We start from the raw sequence: 17,318 nt of genomic DNA on the forward strand, positions 1-17,318 counted from the left end.
TAAAGCACAGCAAATGGCTCCTGTTTTTCTCCATTGATCAGAAAAAAAAATTCAGCACATCCTCATGATTCATAGTTAACGTCATGACTCTGAAGGCTTATAGCATGTCCACGTGACAGGAATTCCCACAATTTGGGCACTTTGGGTTAATTTTGCCCAGTATTTTCCCATGTGGATTGTGCCACCAGCGTTAACGGGCATTTTAAGTAGTAAGTATCACAGCAGAGTTTGGCAGAGTTGCAATTCCGATTTCTGATATCTAATGCAATAAATTAGTGTCAGCCAAGCCCCAGCAAAACACGTGGACATGCCCTCAGTTTTCAGAATATGAAATCTGGGATTGTTTTGCTGCTGATGGTATTTGACTACAGTGTAAAATTATCTTATGTTCACCTACAGTGAGAAGGCAACATATACACAGGGGGTCCAGAATTCTGCACAAACCTTTCTCCCCACCAGTTTGAAAGTGGAAAATCATGTCTGAAATAAATCAGATAAACGTATATGAACTGTGTTTTTCATCGCTGGTTTAAAAACTTGGGATCATGGCATAATTTTGATTTTTTTTTTTTTTTAAAAAGATCAGGGATTTAGATAAAGGGCAGGAAGAAATATATGCGACATTTTGGAGAGTGATTAACTATAAAGGCTGCAGACATCCTTCCCTTCTGAGCACTGGAGGTTCATGGGATTGTATCCTCCCTGATCTTTGATCTTTTGGCTGGAGCTGTCCACACATTTTAACTCTTTTTTTCCCAGAGCCGTGAGGGCTAAGAACTTTTATTTTCCAAATAAAACCACTGGGATGCTCAGGATTCAACCTCAAACATATCCATTCTAGCAAAGGATAGCCAAATTGGTACAATCATGGCCATGCAGATTCTTAGACCCCCCCTGCATAAATACAATGGATTGTATAGCATTCAAATAAATAAATATAGGTATAGGTATGTAAGCGATAGGATATTTTTGTTTCAGCATTATGTTGAGCATTAACACTAGGGGAGGGGAAGGGACACCTTGAACACGAAGCCACTTTACCTATATATCCTCCGCCTCCTCCACCTGAGGAGCACCCCCCTCCACCCCCTCCGAAACCCCCTCTTGTCTCCCACCCCCACTTCTTCGTGGCCTGGGGGCAGGATTTTCCACCGGTAGCGCCTTCCAGCAGGGACTTTCCCGACCAGAGGAAGGAAGTGTTATCGTTCCAGCCACCTCCACCACCTGCAGTTTAACAGAAGGAAAAGCAGCTCATGTCAGTTTTTGCTGCATCTGAAAATGCAGACCCCCCAGCAGTCCAAAGACCAATCCCCAATACCATGATTGTGACACGGGGTTCCTAACAAAGACTGTATAGGGATTCAGTGAATAAGGACCTTGGGGGACATCTTCAATACAAATGCAAGCAAGGTTTTAAATGGTCTAAGTGTCAGAACCAAGAAATCCTGAGAGTTGTTGGGAGGGAGGACTAAGAATTCTCTGTTAGAAACCCATTCATCCCCGAAAGATAAAAGTCTCAGGAATCTGTGGTGGAAAAAATGACACTTTAACCTATTTGTATTTTTAGTATAATATCATTTGCAGACCAGACATGACCTCGACTTCTGATGCTGGGGAGTTAATACAGTGCCAATTAACAGAGGGTCACTAGGACATATCCTGTGACCATTATCTTCTTCCCAACACAAGCAGCAGGACAGCCCAAAACTGTATTGTAGAATGGTAGGAAAATTGAAACACAGAATTCTTGGGGAAAAGTTAAAACAGTTTACATAAAGGGTTTGCTGGATACTGTCAGCCCCTCTGGCCAACACTGCTAAAAGAGGACGGTCTCCAACCACAGACCATATTTCACAACATGAAATGTCTTTGAGGCCGTGCTCCATCTTCTGCTTGTATGCATTCTGTGGTGGCCATTCTGAGAGACACAGAGAAGCAGACCTTTTTTCTATTCAAACAATCCCGTAATCAGACTCTACTGCAGACGGTTGAGAGGACATGGGACAGCTAAGACATTTTCCAGGTAAGCAAGACTGTTTGAGTGGTGGAGATGTGGGCACTACCATACTGCAGAGATAGTGTAATGTAGAGACACTGGCCCTGCATGGCAATATCTGACCCCACGGATATTTATTTGATTCTTAAACATTTATTTAAAACATATATAATCTCTTACAGTAGAACAGAACAAGAGTCCAGCAGTACCTTAAAGACTAACAAAATTTCTTGCAGGGTATCTGAAGAAATGAGCTGCGGCTCACGAAAGCTCATACCCTACAAGAAATTTTGTTAGTCTTTAAGGTGCTACTGGACCCTTGCTCTGTTCTACTGTTAGTGACAGACTGACACGGCTTCCCATCATGATCAAGCTATATATAATCCCTTATTTCTCCCAGGCAACTGGGACCCTCGTGCAAATCTGATGCCTGAACGGAGCATCTGCACCATATACAGCGGCTCTCTCTGTGAGGTCGCGAGCCCATGCCTGCTTTGCCATCACGTGAAGACTCTCACTGGCTCAGTGACTGTACGGCCTCGGCCCACGGTCATTGGCTTCTCACTGAGCGCTTTAAATTTCACCATGGCAAGGCCAAAGTCAGACTGCTGGCATTAGTTATCTATTGTAAAATTTGCTTGTTCCGTCAAAATGATGAATGAGCTGCTGGTGCTATTCATCTGTCCACTGTAGGCAGTTACATATGCCAGGCTCAAAAGATCTTCCATCTGTACTAGCTGTTTACTGCATACGGGAGAGCTTCTCTCCTGTTCAAGCAGGCTGCGTTTAAATCTTGCATGAAGAAGAAAATGTGCTACCAAAAGAGTGTCTTCCTAATTAGGCACTTCCTAACCCAAAGCGCCACCTACTTGTCCGCTGTCCCTCAGGTAGCTTAATGTCTCATGCTCAAGTGTGCTTCTGCATGTGGAAACACAGTGCGATGATTCTGTTTGTAGACTTTCAAAGTCTAATCATTATTATTATCCCAAAGTTTGGCTGCTTTCAGGCATCACAATAAACAGTATTTACAAACTGTGGTTTGAGCAAACCCCAGCTGGGTTGTGATGCTTGGATATCTTAAGGTTTGCTGGATGGCACCAAGCCAGGACTCCAGGGCTTGTTAACCACCTTTTGAACTAATTGTGGTTTGTGGTGATGTTTGAATTTACAAACCAAAGTTTGTTGAAGAGAACTACCCTTTTTGGTTGCCTAGCCACAGGGGTGCTGGCATAGCGGGGAAATCTTCCCTGCAAAGCTAGAAACAGATGACCTTTGGTTTACACACAAACAAGAATGGGTTACTTATGCCTGGTAAACCACAGGTTATTGTGACTCTTAATGCAGTCTCAGAATTCTTCATCCTCTTAAATATACACATCCTAATCACACTTTTGTGAATTAAATACCTTAATCTCTTCATCAATGGGGAAGCGATGCATAGAGAAACATGCTCTGTGTCGCTACCCACACAACTCTCATAAAATCTTTATTTATTTGATCACAGGACATCAATTTCTTGCTGTTCCTCTGCAATAATATGACAGCTTTCTGAATTGTTTATACCACATGTACTCTTTGCTTCCTCCTCAGGGTGTCTGCTTTCCATTGTTTGAGTAGACATGGTGGCTTTTAAAATAACTCATCCAATTTGCATATGAGTATGCACATGCAGCCTCTTTACTTTGCATGGGTTTGCAAAATCAGAAAAAGGGGGGAAACTCTTTGGAAATAGGACTCTGCAAGGGACTGTGAAATAACCAGTCATACTAACATCAGAACTAAAAAGGAAACGAAGCTGAAAAGAGACCTGTTCATAAGACTAGGGAATAGGTACATCTATGTGAGACAGAGACTCCAAAATAAGGAAAGTTAAAGAACCTGGAGAAGGAGGGGAGCAGAGTGCAAGACAATGGCCAGAGTGCAGTGTCAAAAATATTTTTGCAAATGACAGCTCCTGGTATGGAAGGACATATTAACAAAGTTAATACTAGACATGTATTATGTAAATGAACAGCAGCGAAGATCAGAAACAAATACTGAACAGCGCAGAGATCTTGGAGCATTCACAGGATCACTCAGTCTGAAATAATGCAGAATAACTAACATTCCTTTTCACTACTTTCATAATCATTACCAAGATTACTGCCAAGACTAGTTGGATCACCACCCTAACAAGAATCATATCACTCCTGAGTTAAAAGATTTGCACTGGGTGCTCAACTGTTTCAGGGCACAATTCAAAAGGCTGGTTGTTCCTTTTAAGGCTTTAAACAGCTTGAGGACTGGGGTACCTGAAGAGCACTCTGCTCCTGTCCCATCCAACCCATTAGTTAAGATGTTTTTCTCAATCCCTTCTCTCTAAGCCCCTGCCAGTAAAAGTGAGGCAGGTGGCAGCTAGGGAGAGGCCTTTTCCAGTGGGTGCCTTTGGAGTGCCTTCCCTCTTGAGGCACACCTGACACCGATCCTACTGTCATTTAGAAGAAGAAGAGTTGGTTTTTATATGCCGACTCTCTATGACTTAAGGAAGAATCAAACCGGCTTACAATCACCTTCCTTCCCCCTCCCTACAACAGACATCCTGTGAGGTAGGTGGGGCTGAGAGAGCTCTAAGAGAGCTGTGGCTAGCCCAAGGTCACCCAGCTAGCTTCATGCGGAGGAGTGGGGAAACCAACCTTGTTCCTCCAGATTAGAGTCCGCCGCTCTTAACCACTACACCACGCTGGCTTTCCCGATGTTAGCTAACAAAGTCAGTATAGGACACCAAGAAATACTGACCTTGTTGGTTTTATATTTAGTATAGAGGTGTTCCTTCAGTTGTTTCCTGATGTTAGGCCAAACCATTTCTTTTTGCCCAGGTTTTTACTTAAAATTTTAACCCTATTGTTTTTTGCCAGTTGTTTCATGGCTTGTGTACTAGTGCTTTTATGACTAATTTAACTTCTTGAATGACTGGTGGCTGTTTTTACGCTGCTGTGTGTGTGTAAAGTGCCTTCAAGTCGCAGCCGACTTATGGCGACCCCTTTTTGGGGGTTTTCATGGCAAGAGACTAACAGAGGTGGTTTGCCAGTGCCTTCCTCTGCACAGCAACCCTGGTATTCCTTGGTGGTCTCCCATCCAAATACTAACCAGGGCTGACCCTGCTTAGCTTCTGAGATCTGATGAGATCAGGCTAGCCTGGGCCATCCAGGTCAGGGCTTTACGCTGCTACTTATACCCTTTTATGAAAGTTTTATCAATAATTTTCTCACTGGTTTTTATGACTGTGCATGTTGTGTGTTTATTTGTTGCTTTTTTCCTTTTGTCAGCTGCCTCAAGCAGGAAGCTGGAGAGGCAGCCTGTAAATCTCTCAAATAAATAAACGAATAACGGCAACAATTACCTGGGCTTGGGTATGTACAACAGGATGGCTAACAAATGAGAATATGGAGAGATTTCCCCATTTAAAAATAAAACAGGTTACAGAAGCACAGTCACAATCCTATGTTAAATTCCAGGTACATAAGCAAGACCCTATCCCTGTATTTTAGATCAGTCTCGAATAACTACTATTCTCTGTTAACATAGAGGCTGTGTCCCATAATAATATTTAACAAGTTTAATTATCTACTGTTTAACATGTCCAGTTATGAGCGTGAAGGGATATATATGTGCTGTAAGGTGGGACTAACTGATCTTAAATCTATGCCTGGTTTGATTTATAATCAAGAATTATCCTAAACTATAGTATATTCTAATGTTCAAAGCCTATTTTTTGGGGGGGGGGCAGTGGCGGGGGGGGAGCCCTCTTTGAATAATAGGTCAAAAGTCACAGCTTCAATAATTCTTAATTCCCCCACTACAACAAACATTTGTTAAAAGTCTAAATAAGTAGCTTATTTTTTAAAGAAGCCTTTATCAATATTTGTTATTTGGTCAAGGTGACACAAACGGTCTGTGACACAGCAGGGAAATAAAGTCACAGCTGTGGATGCCACGTTTGTACTTTTAACTCATGAGCTGCTCTTCTTTGCTAATGATGGTAGTTTGTGATCCAAATAAATTATATACATGAACAGGGGAGAACCATATGGGCAGATGGACCTTTTTGGGGGATAAGTTATCCCTGCAAGAGCTTCCATGCTGGTGAGACAGACTGGATCTGCTTGTTTCTTTGACAACAAAAAAGGATACCACACGAACACCAAGCAAAGCTCTACTCACATGATATTGCTTCTCTGGCTCACTGCCAATGGTTTTTATCAACTTTCTCTTTATGGCTGGGCAAGGAACTTTGAATGGATCAGTGACTATTTCTTACCTGCCGCTCCTGGTTTTCCACTGTCTCCTGGGACAATGGTATCATTCTCCAGCCTTTCTGGGAGAAAGGTAAATGCTTTTGCCCTGTAGGCCCTGCCACCACCTCCTGCTGCAATGATCAAGGGCACTGGCTTTCCATTCTCCATCTGAACAGGTGGAATTGAGAAACGAAGCTGGATTTTAGCTGCGTCAGACACACAAGCAACATGTTCGTTCCCTACGCTCTACTTACAGCATGCTACACAATGCAAACCCCCCAAGACTGCTGAGCATCCCAAATTGCTATTGCTTTATTTATGTACTTGTACTCAAAAGATTAATAGAGACCATTAGTCCTACCATTTAATGTACTAGTGAAAGGAGCAATACGCGGGCAATGGAATACATCCAGGACAGCTGCTGGCCTCTGTCACCTGTGAGAGTGTATCAGCAGCAGGGGTGTTGAACTCAATTGTTACGAGGGTTGGATATGACATAAATGCCACTTGGTCGGGCTGGGCCATGCCCCACCAGCCAGGATCAAGAGTAGGCAGGGTGGCTGCCTCAGCTGGCTTGCGGGCCGGATAAGAGCTCTCAAGGGGCCGGATCTAGCCCGCGGGTCTTATGTTTGACACCCCTGAGTCCTAACCCTCTACCACTCAGAGCATGGCACCCACCAACCTGGGTAACAAGGGTTGCCTTATGACTAAGTAATGCTGGAACACAATTTCACCCTCAAGTACATGGAATCAATGGTACAAAGAAGGGGTCGGCAATCTCCGGCATGCATGCCAGTAGCACCACTTATACTTGGCACTCTGTCCAAGCAACCAAGGCACCGGCAACACTGCTGGGGCTGACAGTGCAGGAGAGGGCAACAAGCATGACTTAGGTCTGTCACCGCCTCCCAGACCTACCAAGTCCAAGGTGAATCCCTGAGATTCCAGCAGCAGTGCTGGGGCTTGGTTTGCTTCAAGGTCTGGCAAAGTACAACTATCATCAGCAAAGTGCAAGCCATTTCGTTTGTTGGCACGCCTAACATTTTCGATTGGCCCAGAAAGATTTCCTACACCGGGATAAAGTTTCTGGTGATAAAGTCCCAGTGTCTATATTATAGAAAAACACAGACTTTCCTGGCACTTGGAAAACTAAGTAACGTGCATTGAAACATTTTAAATCCCAAGGAAAGTCACTATACTAACAAGATAACAAGTGGATGTGTACTATTTTGAAAGAGCCCCGTGGCGCACAGTGGTAAGCTGCAGTACTGCAGTCAAAAGCTCTGCTCACGACCTGAGTTCGATCCCTACGGAAGTCGGTTTCAGGTAGCTGGCTCAAGGTTGACTCAGCCTTCCCTCCTTCCAAGTTCTGTAAAATGAGTACCCAGGTTGCTGGGAGTAAAGTGTAGACAACTGGGGAAGGCAATGGCAAACCAAAGTCTGCCTAGTAAACGTCGGGATGTGACATCACCCCACGGGTCAGTAATGACCCGGTGCTTGCACAGGGGACTACCTTTACCTTTATTATCTTGAACCTCTAAGCAGGCACAGACTGAACTGGGTGTGTTATCAGTCCACCAGGCTTCATCTTTCCTGCCCTAGCCTTTCCGGGAGGCATGGCCTCTCAAACAGAAAGCTGCAAGGGTGCTATTTTGAAATGTATAATCAAAACTCTGAATAACAGGAAAATTGAGAATTAAAACAAAAAGGAAACGCCGATCAAAAAGTCTTGGACAGCACGAGTTGCAATTCAAAAGCTCACAAGAAGGCCAAGCTCATATTCTCTCTAAGTCCTCCAAAGAATGAGCTGGAGGGAGAATCAATAAACCTGGTCCATTCAGGGGGAAAGGGATAGCTCAAGACATCTGTATGGCCTGTAGCTGTGTGTACCTTAAATATATAAGTAGCTCCTCCACCGCCACCACCTCCTCCTGCCCATTCATGGATGGTCTTATTTGCTTTAATTTCTTCTTCAACCACGTTATTCTCTCCAATGCAGACTTTCTGTATGGTTGGGTTGGTCTGCAGGCGAAAAGAACAAGTCCAAGTTCAGAGAGCAAGAACGTTGCTTCGTTACGCACCCAGGGCCACAATAACTGCAGCACAGGAGATCCATGGACATTTCTCTCTCGGCCGTTCCTTTATTAAAACGATTCTGTCCTGCCTTTCCTCACAAAAAAGTAGGCTCTCCACGTCTTCATTTCAAAACAGCTGTGTGAGGAGGATAATTTAACTTTGAAAAGTGGCTAATAGGAAAAGGATATTTAACCTTTTCCTCTAACACTAAATTACCCTCTCCTTTGAAGCCATTAGCCCTGCTGAGCAAAACATACATGTGTAATGGAAGGATTGGCAGGCCTCTGGGAGCATGCAGAGTGCTCTACTGTCCCAGACCCGGCACTCCCAACTGAGCTGTCTTTCTCTGACCCCAATTAAGAGTTTGAAACCTTTGAAAAGCTGCCACCAGCTGATCCTTCTTAGGCAAGCAGCACACCTTATTCTTATCTTCCTATATACAGAACAAAAGAAACACCGATATTAACAGGGAGAAACTTTGATAAGAATGACTAGAGCATCTGTCCGGTAGGTAGGCAGAGTTTTAAACCCCAGGCATGGTCTTACGATCCCAAAAATATACACTACTATAAAATGAAAATTGAAACTTTAAATGACATTTCTTAAAAAGTTAGAAAGCAAACAACTCATTAAAAAATGGGGGAAAGTGCAAGCTTTCCTAAAATGACTGATGCCGAGGAAGGAGGGGAGAGATTTAAAATTTGCATATTATGCTCGTACAATCCTTTGCCTTAGGCCATTTCTCAAGATAGCCTCCTCACCACATAGCCTCTTCCAATTGGAGAAGCAGCAGGAAGTTCAACTATTTTGGATACATTGCCCAAAGAGCTCAGGGTGTCAAAGAACTCTAAGCTTCCATCAAGCAACTTCCAACCATCTCCACAAACTACCAAGAGAGCCAAATTTAAGTGTCCCAGTGGTGTGAAATCTTACAGCTAGGACTGAATAAACTTCACTTAACGACAGCTAGGACTGACTGGAAGGTGTGGCGTTTTAGTCCACGAAATAAAAAGTTAAGACAGACCATCACCAGAAGTAATGCAAAAATAATTCAAAATCAAGCACCTGTGGGCATTTTATTAATAGAGACAGGTTATTATACATTGTCACCCAAGGGATTGTCTGGCAAGAAAGGAGATTCTCCTAGCAAGCCTTAACATTCAGACAATTAGCATATCACTTAAAATAAATAGGTTGTAACTGAGGTATCAGACACAAAGGAAATTCCACATTGACTTACTAATAAACAGGTTTTGTGATAAAGAGTGGAGGTGGGGGACACAGAAAGGCTTTTGGTCTTTAGACAAAATGGATTTTGGTCAATTTGACCAACTTAAAATGGAAGCCAATGGAAGTTAGGGTTATTTCCACTACCTAAGAGATGCTAATAGCAGCTTGTATGAGTGTTAGACTGGAGATACAATGGGTCGGTGGGTGGAGAATAATAACCCACTCCTTAGTTCTTCTTCCCTGATCAAATCAGAAGACTCACACATTTTGAAGTAACAAAATCTTGACACAGATCTTCCATATTACATCAACTTGTTTCTAATATAAAATTTTATCACCTGCAAGCCTCTCTCCTTCTTGTGCCTTCTGACTTTTCCCCTCCTTGTCGTACTTACAAGCAGTGGGGCATAGAATTGCTGTTACTTTGGTCACACCAGTTAGGAAAGGAATAGATAATGGACTAAGAGCTAGCTGAAGAAGAACCTACACTCTTGCCCTGCTTACTAGCAAGGCTAATGTGCTGCTTAATGCAATCAATTCAAAGTAAATTTGGTGCTCATGAAGTGTTAGGCTGACAGTCCCATAAACTGATGGCATTTTTTTTTCATGCAAAGAAGATTATCGGGAAAAAGGCCCTCTTTTCTGCCAATAATAAGAACATTTGGCCATCATGCCGATTTCAAGAAGTTCTTCAGTAAAAATTAATTATTGGAACTATCTCACAGGGAGAGAAATAAAGGCACAAATCTGGTGATGGTGGAGAGGTAGCAGAGTCCAGAACATTGGTCTGCTCCTTTGCCTATCTGCATGTATTTCCACCCAAATTTTCCCCTGTATGTGAGCTTGGCTGGGCTGCAGAGCACAGCAGCAACCCTAAATCTTCCCCTGTGTAGGGCAAAGGAGAATTACTTCCTTACTGGAAGTCGTTCCTTTCCTTTCCTTCTTTCAAGCTCCCTTGACCCAAAGGTCTTGAACAGTAAATGGTTACTGGAAGTCAATTAACAATGTGCCTGAAAAAATGATAAGGAAGAGGTTCTGGGTAAGTGGGACTATTTCATTGTTTCCCTGAGTGCTTCTGGCTCTCTAAACGATCTTAGGGTTCCAGGTAGGGTTGCCAACCTCCAGGTACTGATGATAATAAGGCAAAAAAACAGCACTGGGGCTTGTTATTACAGCCTACAGCACGGGTGGAGATTCATAGCAGCAACCTCCAGGTACTAGCTGGAGATCTCCTGCTGTTACAACTGATCTCCAGCCGACAGAGATCAGTTCCCCTGGAGAAAGTGGCCGCTTTGGCCATTGGACTCTATGACATTGAAGTCCCTCACCTCCCCAAACCCCGCTTTCCTCAGGCTCCACCCCCAAAACCTCCCACTGGTGGTAAAGAGGGACCTGGCACCCCTAGTTCCAGGATATACAGGGCCGGATTTAGGTTTGATGAGGTCCTAAGCTATTGAAGGTAATGGGGCCCTTTATATGTCCAGCTGTCCTTTGTCAACAACAAATTGTCACTGTTTTTTGTGTTGAATATATGCTATATGGTAATTTATATATAGAAATGAACAAACCAGTGATATTTTAGGGGGCAGGCTACCAGGAGGGCCAATTACTTACATCATAGGAGCCTACACAACACAAAACACTGTTGCTGTATGTAGGTTTTATTTTATTTGTTTTTTATCTTATATTTTGGAAATGTACATCCAGGTTTTTTTCCTTTAAATTTTTTTGGGGGCCCCAAGAGAGTGGGGCCCTAAGCTATAGCTTGTTTAGCTTATATGTAAATCTGGCACGTAAATCCTGGATATAGCACACTTGTAACACCAGAAGGATATGCGGCAGGATCAGCTGATGTTGACACCAGTCACTTCAGAACTTATTCAGATGCTGGCACATTACAAAAACTGCACTGCTGGATCAAACAGAAGGTCAATCTCATATATCACTATGCCTTTGAACACTATAGCTTGCCATTGCAGAAATCATGCAACACCACAGGCAGAACACTTCCATGTTGCCTCCATCAGAATGCTTTTCAGTAAGTCAATTCACACATTCACTGGCCGAACATCAAGGTCTGGCCTACACAAACATCTCAATCACGTCTCTGCAGTTGAATGTGTGAATTGCTGCCAGTGAAAAGCACTGGGCTTGACATTTTTTTTTGGTGGGGGGGATGTTTTTGCTCCATTTACAGAAGAAGAAGAGGAGTACTATTTGAGGCCAGGCAAGTATCTGCTCTGGACTAAGCCTTTTCTACAATTGTATCCCTGCTATGCACTGACCTGGATGGCCCAGGCTAGCCTGATTTCGTCAGATCTCAGCTGCTAAGCAGGGCCAGCCCTGGTTAGTATTTGGATGGGAGACCACGAAGGAATACCAGGGTTGCTGTGCAGAGGAAGGAACTGGCAAACCACCTCTGTAGGCTCTTGCCATGAAACCCCCCCCCCAAAAAAAAGGGGTCACCATAAGTCGGCTGCGACTTGATGGCACTTTACACACACACATCTCTGCTTTGGAAATTAAAGTTCAGGTTGCACCTACAACACTATTTTAAAGCACCAAGTAAAGTCTGAGTTTTTAATAATATCTGATCAAAAGGTGAATATGTGTGTATTTTAAAGTTGCCATTTTGTTTTAAATGGGAAATTCTTTTTACTATTTTTAGATCTGTATGTCACCCTTGGGTGATTTTTTTTTTTTAATGGGGAGGGGGTAGAAATATAAATATGCCAGGAAGCAATCTCTGTTAGTATTGTTCTGGTCAACCTGACTTTATGGTACCAAAAATGAAGGCATCTGATGGAGTCTCTCATAATTTATAGAAGGGAGCTCGTTGTAGAGTCTGAAAGAAGTGATCTCCATAATGCAACTCATTTGAATGGTACTAACTAAATCCAATTCTGTGTTAAGATAACTTTTACTTGGAAGTACTTTACAAGGAGAAGAGCACCTGAACAACTTGGTCCTAAATTCATACTTTAATAAAAGTTATGCTTGTTGATCAATAGGAGGCTTCCATAACCAGTCCCCAGAAGGCGGTATGTGCTATTAAAAAAAATCTGCTAATTCTAATTCACAACTGGAAAAGGGATGGTTAACCAAGTAATTTAGTGCAGCGATCCAGGGAAACCAATTGATCACAACTAGATTTTTTTTTTTTTTTAAAAAGAAGCCTTCATAGCGAAGGCATGATTACAATCCAATCAAGTTAAAGCCACTTCCACAAGTCAATGCAATCTCTTTGCCTCATTGAAAGAATTACATTAGCACTCAATAAATCCTTGCTAAGATTATAGTGGCCTGTAATTTAATGACTCCTTGCATTATAGTGCGCTGCAATGCCTAGATTATGGGTACAGAATTAGAGCCCAAGTTTGGATAGCTCTCACTCCAAAATATATTAACCTTTTGTATTGATGGGAGCCGTAACTAGGGATAGAACACCATCCTTGTTCAAGACTTTTCCTGATACTTCCCTAGCTTTTGTACTATGGATCCAATTTCCTTTGCTTGCTTTGTAATGATAGCAGAAGTGTCTGCTGTCTGGACCTTAGCCACCTGTAGGATGCTCATGTCAAGAATCTCATTGAATACTAAATGCCTAGTGCAAATGACATGATGCAATTTCAAAAGATATTGCCTCCCTTTTTTCTCATCCCAGAGTTTTTCATTCCAAAGACAAAAACCAAACTCAAATGCGTATTAGAAAAAGAAAAAGAAACACAGCCTGGATTAATCTCATCTATTATGCTAACATTTAATCCACCTGGAATTCAATCCATTCATGCAAACACAAACACAGACCCACTCGTAATCACTGAATTCTTTGGGCACTTTCACACATCCTGAATAATGCACTTTCAATCCACTTTCAATCCACTTTCAATGCACTTGAACGATTGTTTGCAAGTGGATTTTTCCATTTCACACAGTAAAATCCAGCTGCCAACTGCACTGAACGTGAGTTGAAAATGCATTATTCAGGATGTATGAAAGCACCCTTAGTGACAGAGAAGACGAAACATCTGAAGGTGGTGTCAAGAGTACCATCCTCAGCAGCATGGACTCAGAGGGCAAGGAGCCAACTGCACCAACCATAACACCACCCAACTGCTACTGATCCTGAATCTCTCAGCAGACAGACCCCTAAGCCAGGAACCTCTGAGTCAGAACCTCAGGAGATAACGTTTCCTAGAATGGACCTTGCCTGAGGAGCCAGCTCCCATGCCTCACATGGCCTTTCTCAGGAGTGGCAATAATGCACCTGGCAGTAGCTGTTAGATAGGCAGAAGAGTGCTAGGATGGAACTGTCTACCCATCTAAAGATTAACTACTCTGCATCAAGTGGTTGGAGCCCAAGACTGGCAACCAGTGTTGGTTCCACATTATTACCTTTCTGAGCTGCTGAATCATCCTTTTTTCTGCATTCAGCTGCAAAAAGAATTCAAATAAAGCTTCCATGTGGCATTTAAAAATTGGACCCCACAAGCAAGATACTCTGAAGTAGTTTTCTTCAGCAAAAGTTTCACTTCTCCTTGCAATTTCCCTCAGCCTACCTAATTGCTTCCTATTCTCTAATGGCTGGCTGGTTCTCTTGGGGCACTCATGAATTAATGCTTAATTATCAGTTCTTGTTCCTTTAGGGATGATGGGGAGTGGGGGTTAAGTCATGCTTTTCATTTTGTATTCAGCCAATATCACTGCTCATTTTTTTTTTCAATTTTATTGCTTACAATTGTATAATAGCGTGAGTATGAATTACCAACAATAAAAAACACAAAATTAATATGCTTTGGCTTTTTGCAAAGAGGAAAATATTATTGGCTGTCCTCCCAATTGATCATTTATAATTAATTAATGAATGACAAGAAAGAACCATCTGGCAGTCAAGGGGAAAAAATTTAAAGGGTCAGTAAAGGCTGACACTGCAACTGTGTATTATGTTTTAAAATATGGCCACAAATAAGGTTGAAAAAAACATGGGAAAGTGACACAAAAAACAATGGAACACAACAGGTTATTAGTGACATTGCTTGGATCATCGATTCCCAGTGAAATGAGCAGCTTGACTTCCCTACTCAAGTAAGGACAATATGAAAAGACGGACATCCCTACCTGTACTCCACTACCTACATGAAGTGATGGCATAGCTACCTGAACCTCCTTCCTGATGTACTTGCCCTGCCTGAAAACATCTGTATGGGGACTTCATGTCAATCTTCGGGATATGGGATTGCAAATTAGGCAGTACAATCATAAATTTTATTTAGAAAATTGATGATGTAATCTGTACATGCACATCCTTGATTCAGATATTCAGCCACTGTGTAAGTGTTTCAGGTGGGGTGGGTAGTGAGACAGCAAGATAGACTTCCTCTGAATGTGGAGGCTTAAGTATTTTGATTTAATAGTTTTTGATAGCCTCTTCTCCTTGTCTGTGAATGTGTTGAGACAGCAAGGGAAAAGGTCTGCTTCAGTACAAAAAGCTCTCTGTGTGTTAAGTCAGTGGGGGAAAAGTCATGGTGAATGATAAAGGGGACTGGATAGAACTGCTATGCTCTTGTGCTCCTGACTCTGTGAAACTACAAGATAAGCACCAAATGGTGACGTGTCATGTCTTAGCCTGGAATTAGGATAAAAGTTCATTCCCCAGTACAATCGGGGCTCAGTCTTTTATGCTTGTTAAGGCGGCTGGGCCACAGCTGTAATAAAACTGTTCTCTCGACTAACGGTCTTGGGTCTCTCTCCTCCGTGAACCTCCATTTTCCCACAACAGTAGAAAGATGCATTCTGATTCCACATACGGGAGTGTGTCCAATCTGGTGTTTTATTATGTAGATTTACCTGGGAGCATGGGGGGAGAGTATTCTTCTGGGGCCACCATTATTGGAGAGTGGTTAGGAACACAGACTAATCTTTAGGCCATACCCAGTAGGAAATATATTGAGAAACACAAGTTTAAAATGATAAAAACCCACAAAGAGTTCAGTAAATAAAAATGTTCATCAGGAAGGATGATCACTTACACTAGGACAAGCATCTTCTCCTTGCTGCCCCACCAAAATATACAAGGCGTCATTCTTCTGGAGTTTAAAAATCCCCACCACATAAGCACCATGTGACCTCATTATGGTGTTTTTCCCTTTGCCACCAGCTGCCCCATACACTGAGATGCTGGAAGGAAAAGAAAAGAAGGAATCAGTCAAAGGGCAAATGGAATAAATTATTGCATCGAGTACAATAATCTGAGCTTTCTTGGTATGGAATCTGAAATCTCCAGGTTCTTCCTCATCCCAGCCCTTCAGTTTTAACGCATCTGTTCATCTTGGGCCTGTCACCCTGACTATTTTAATAATAACACATAGACTGTGAGGGTACTCTTCCAAGGCCGGCAGATTGAAACTAGGGCTTGACTGTCACAGAGTGTTTGCAGAGCGGCTCACTAAGCAGGAGACATTTTTTGGAATCTGACCCGACGATGTTCATGTCACTTTCGGTCACCCAAACAATCATTTTTCAGTAAGGTTGCAACGGACACCGCAGAGGAAACGCTGGTCGCAGGATAGGGTCCCTGGAACAGATGCTATGATGAACAGGAGCTATTGAGCTGATTTGCAGCAGGAAGCTATAACGGCTAATGAGGTGCACTATCGAGCAAGGCAAGCTGGCAGGGCTAATTGGCTGCAATTAGGGGCCATATTTTTCGATGTATGAGTAGATTTTGCATACAAGCAATAAAGGCAGGAACCCAGAGAGACACCGCTAGTGCCTCATTCACCAGCTGTGAAAGAAAAAGCAGCGGCACAGCCCGGGTCATGGCTGCGCTGCGTTTGTCAAAGCCCGTGGCTACAGAGAGGTCATTTGTTCTGCCATTGATTACAGGCTGCAAATTTACACACTTCTTGAGAGTGTTGGTGATCATCCGGTTGAAATAAGTGAGAGTTGCTCAAGTAATAGCAATATACAGAAAGACTCCCTCTAGGGCAAAGCTTCTTAAACTGTGGGTTGTGACCCTACGTGGGGTAGCGTAACTGAATGTGAAAGGGGGTGTTGCAATTTTTAATTTTAAAAAATAAATTTCTTTACGATTTATTATCAGTAAATGTTTGATTTGTATCCCTATTTTATATACCTGGGGTTGCGAAAAAAATTTCCCGGGCGAAAAGGGGTTGTGAGTGGAAAGAGTTTAAGAAGCCCTGCTCTAGGGGATACAGAGATACCAAAATAAAGACCCAGTTTGGCAAATATGCGTGCATGGCTGCTTCACTCCTGCTATTAGCAGTGAGCCTGGTGGTTTGGGGGAGGGGAGGGTTGCCAGGTCCCTCTTCGCAACCGGTGGAAGGTTTTTGGGGTGGAGCCTGAGGAGGGTGGGCTTTGGGGAGGGGAGGGACTTCAATACCATAGAGCCCAATTGCCAAAGCGGCCATTTTCTCCTGATGAACTGATCTCTATCGGCTGCAGATCAGTTGTAATAGCAGGAGATCTCCAGCTATGACCTGGAGATTGGCAACACACCATGATATAGGGTGTGTTAAGGGGAAAATAGAACAAAAAAGGAGGTAGAATATAACCCACATGCAGCATGGTGCATTATTTTTCAAACTTTTGTTCATTTACCCCCCACTTCCCGCAAAGCCTCCACATATACAGAAGTAAAATGGTTTGATGGCTAGTAAATCACATGATTCCAACCAGTAAATCACATGATTCTCACCCACCCAACCTATAAGCCTCTAGTG

At 42.8% G+C, this 17,318-nt stretch overlaps 1 protein-coding gene across 1 annotated transcript in view; it reads right to left on the reverse strand.

Moving 5' to 3' along the window:
* Positions 1–17,318, reverse strand: part of ALK (ALK receptor tyrosine kinase) — a 665,036-nt gene that overhangs the window by 44,826 nt on the left and 602,892 nt on the right. Inside the window, 5 exon segments of the mRNA XM_056852389.1 lie at positions 1,116–1,224; positions 1,552–1,610; positions 6,294–6,438; positions 8,161–8,292; positions 15,606–15,753. Coding sequence (XP_056708367.1) covers positions 1,116–1,224; positions 1,552–1,610; positions 6,294–6,438; positions 8,161–8,292; positions 15,606–15,753 — 593 coding nt within the window.

The sequence above is a fragment of the Euleptes europaea genome, chromosome 7 (assembly GCF_029931775.1).
Source record: "Euleptes europaea isolate rEulEur1 chromosome 7, rEulEur1.hap1, whole genome shotgun sequence".
In the NCBI taxonomy this organism is placed as follows: domain Eukaryota; kingdom Metazoa; phylum Chordata; class Lepidosauria; order Squamata; family Sphaerodactylidae; genus Euleptes; species Euleptes europaea.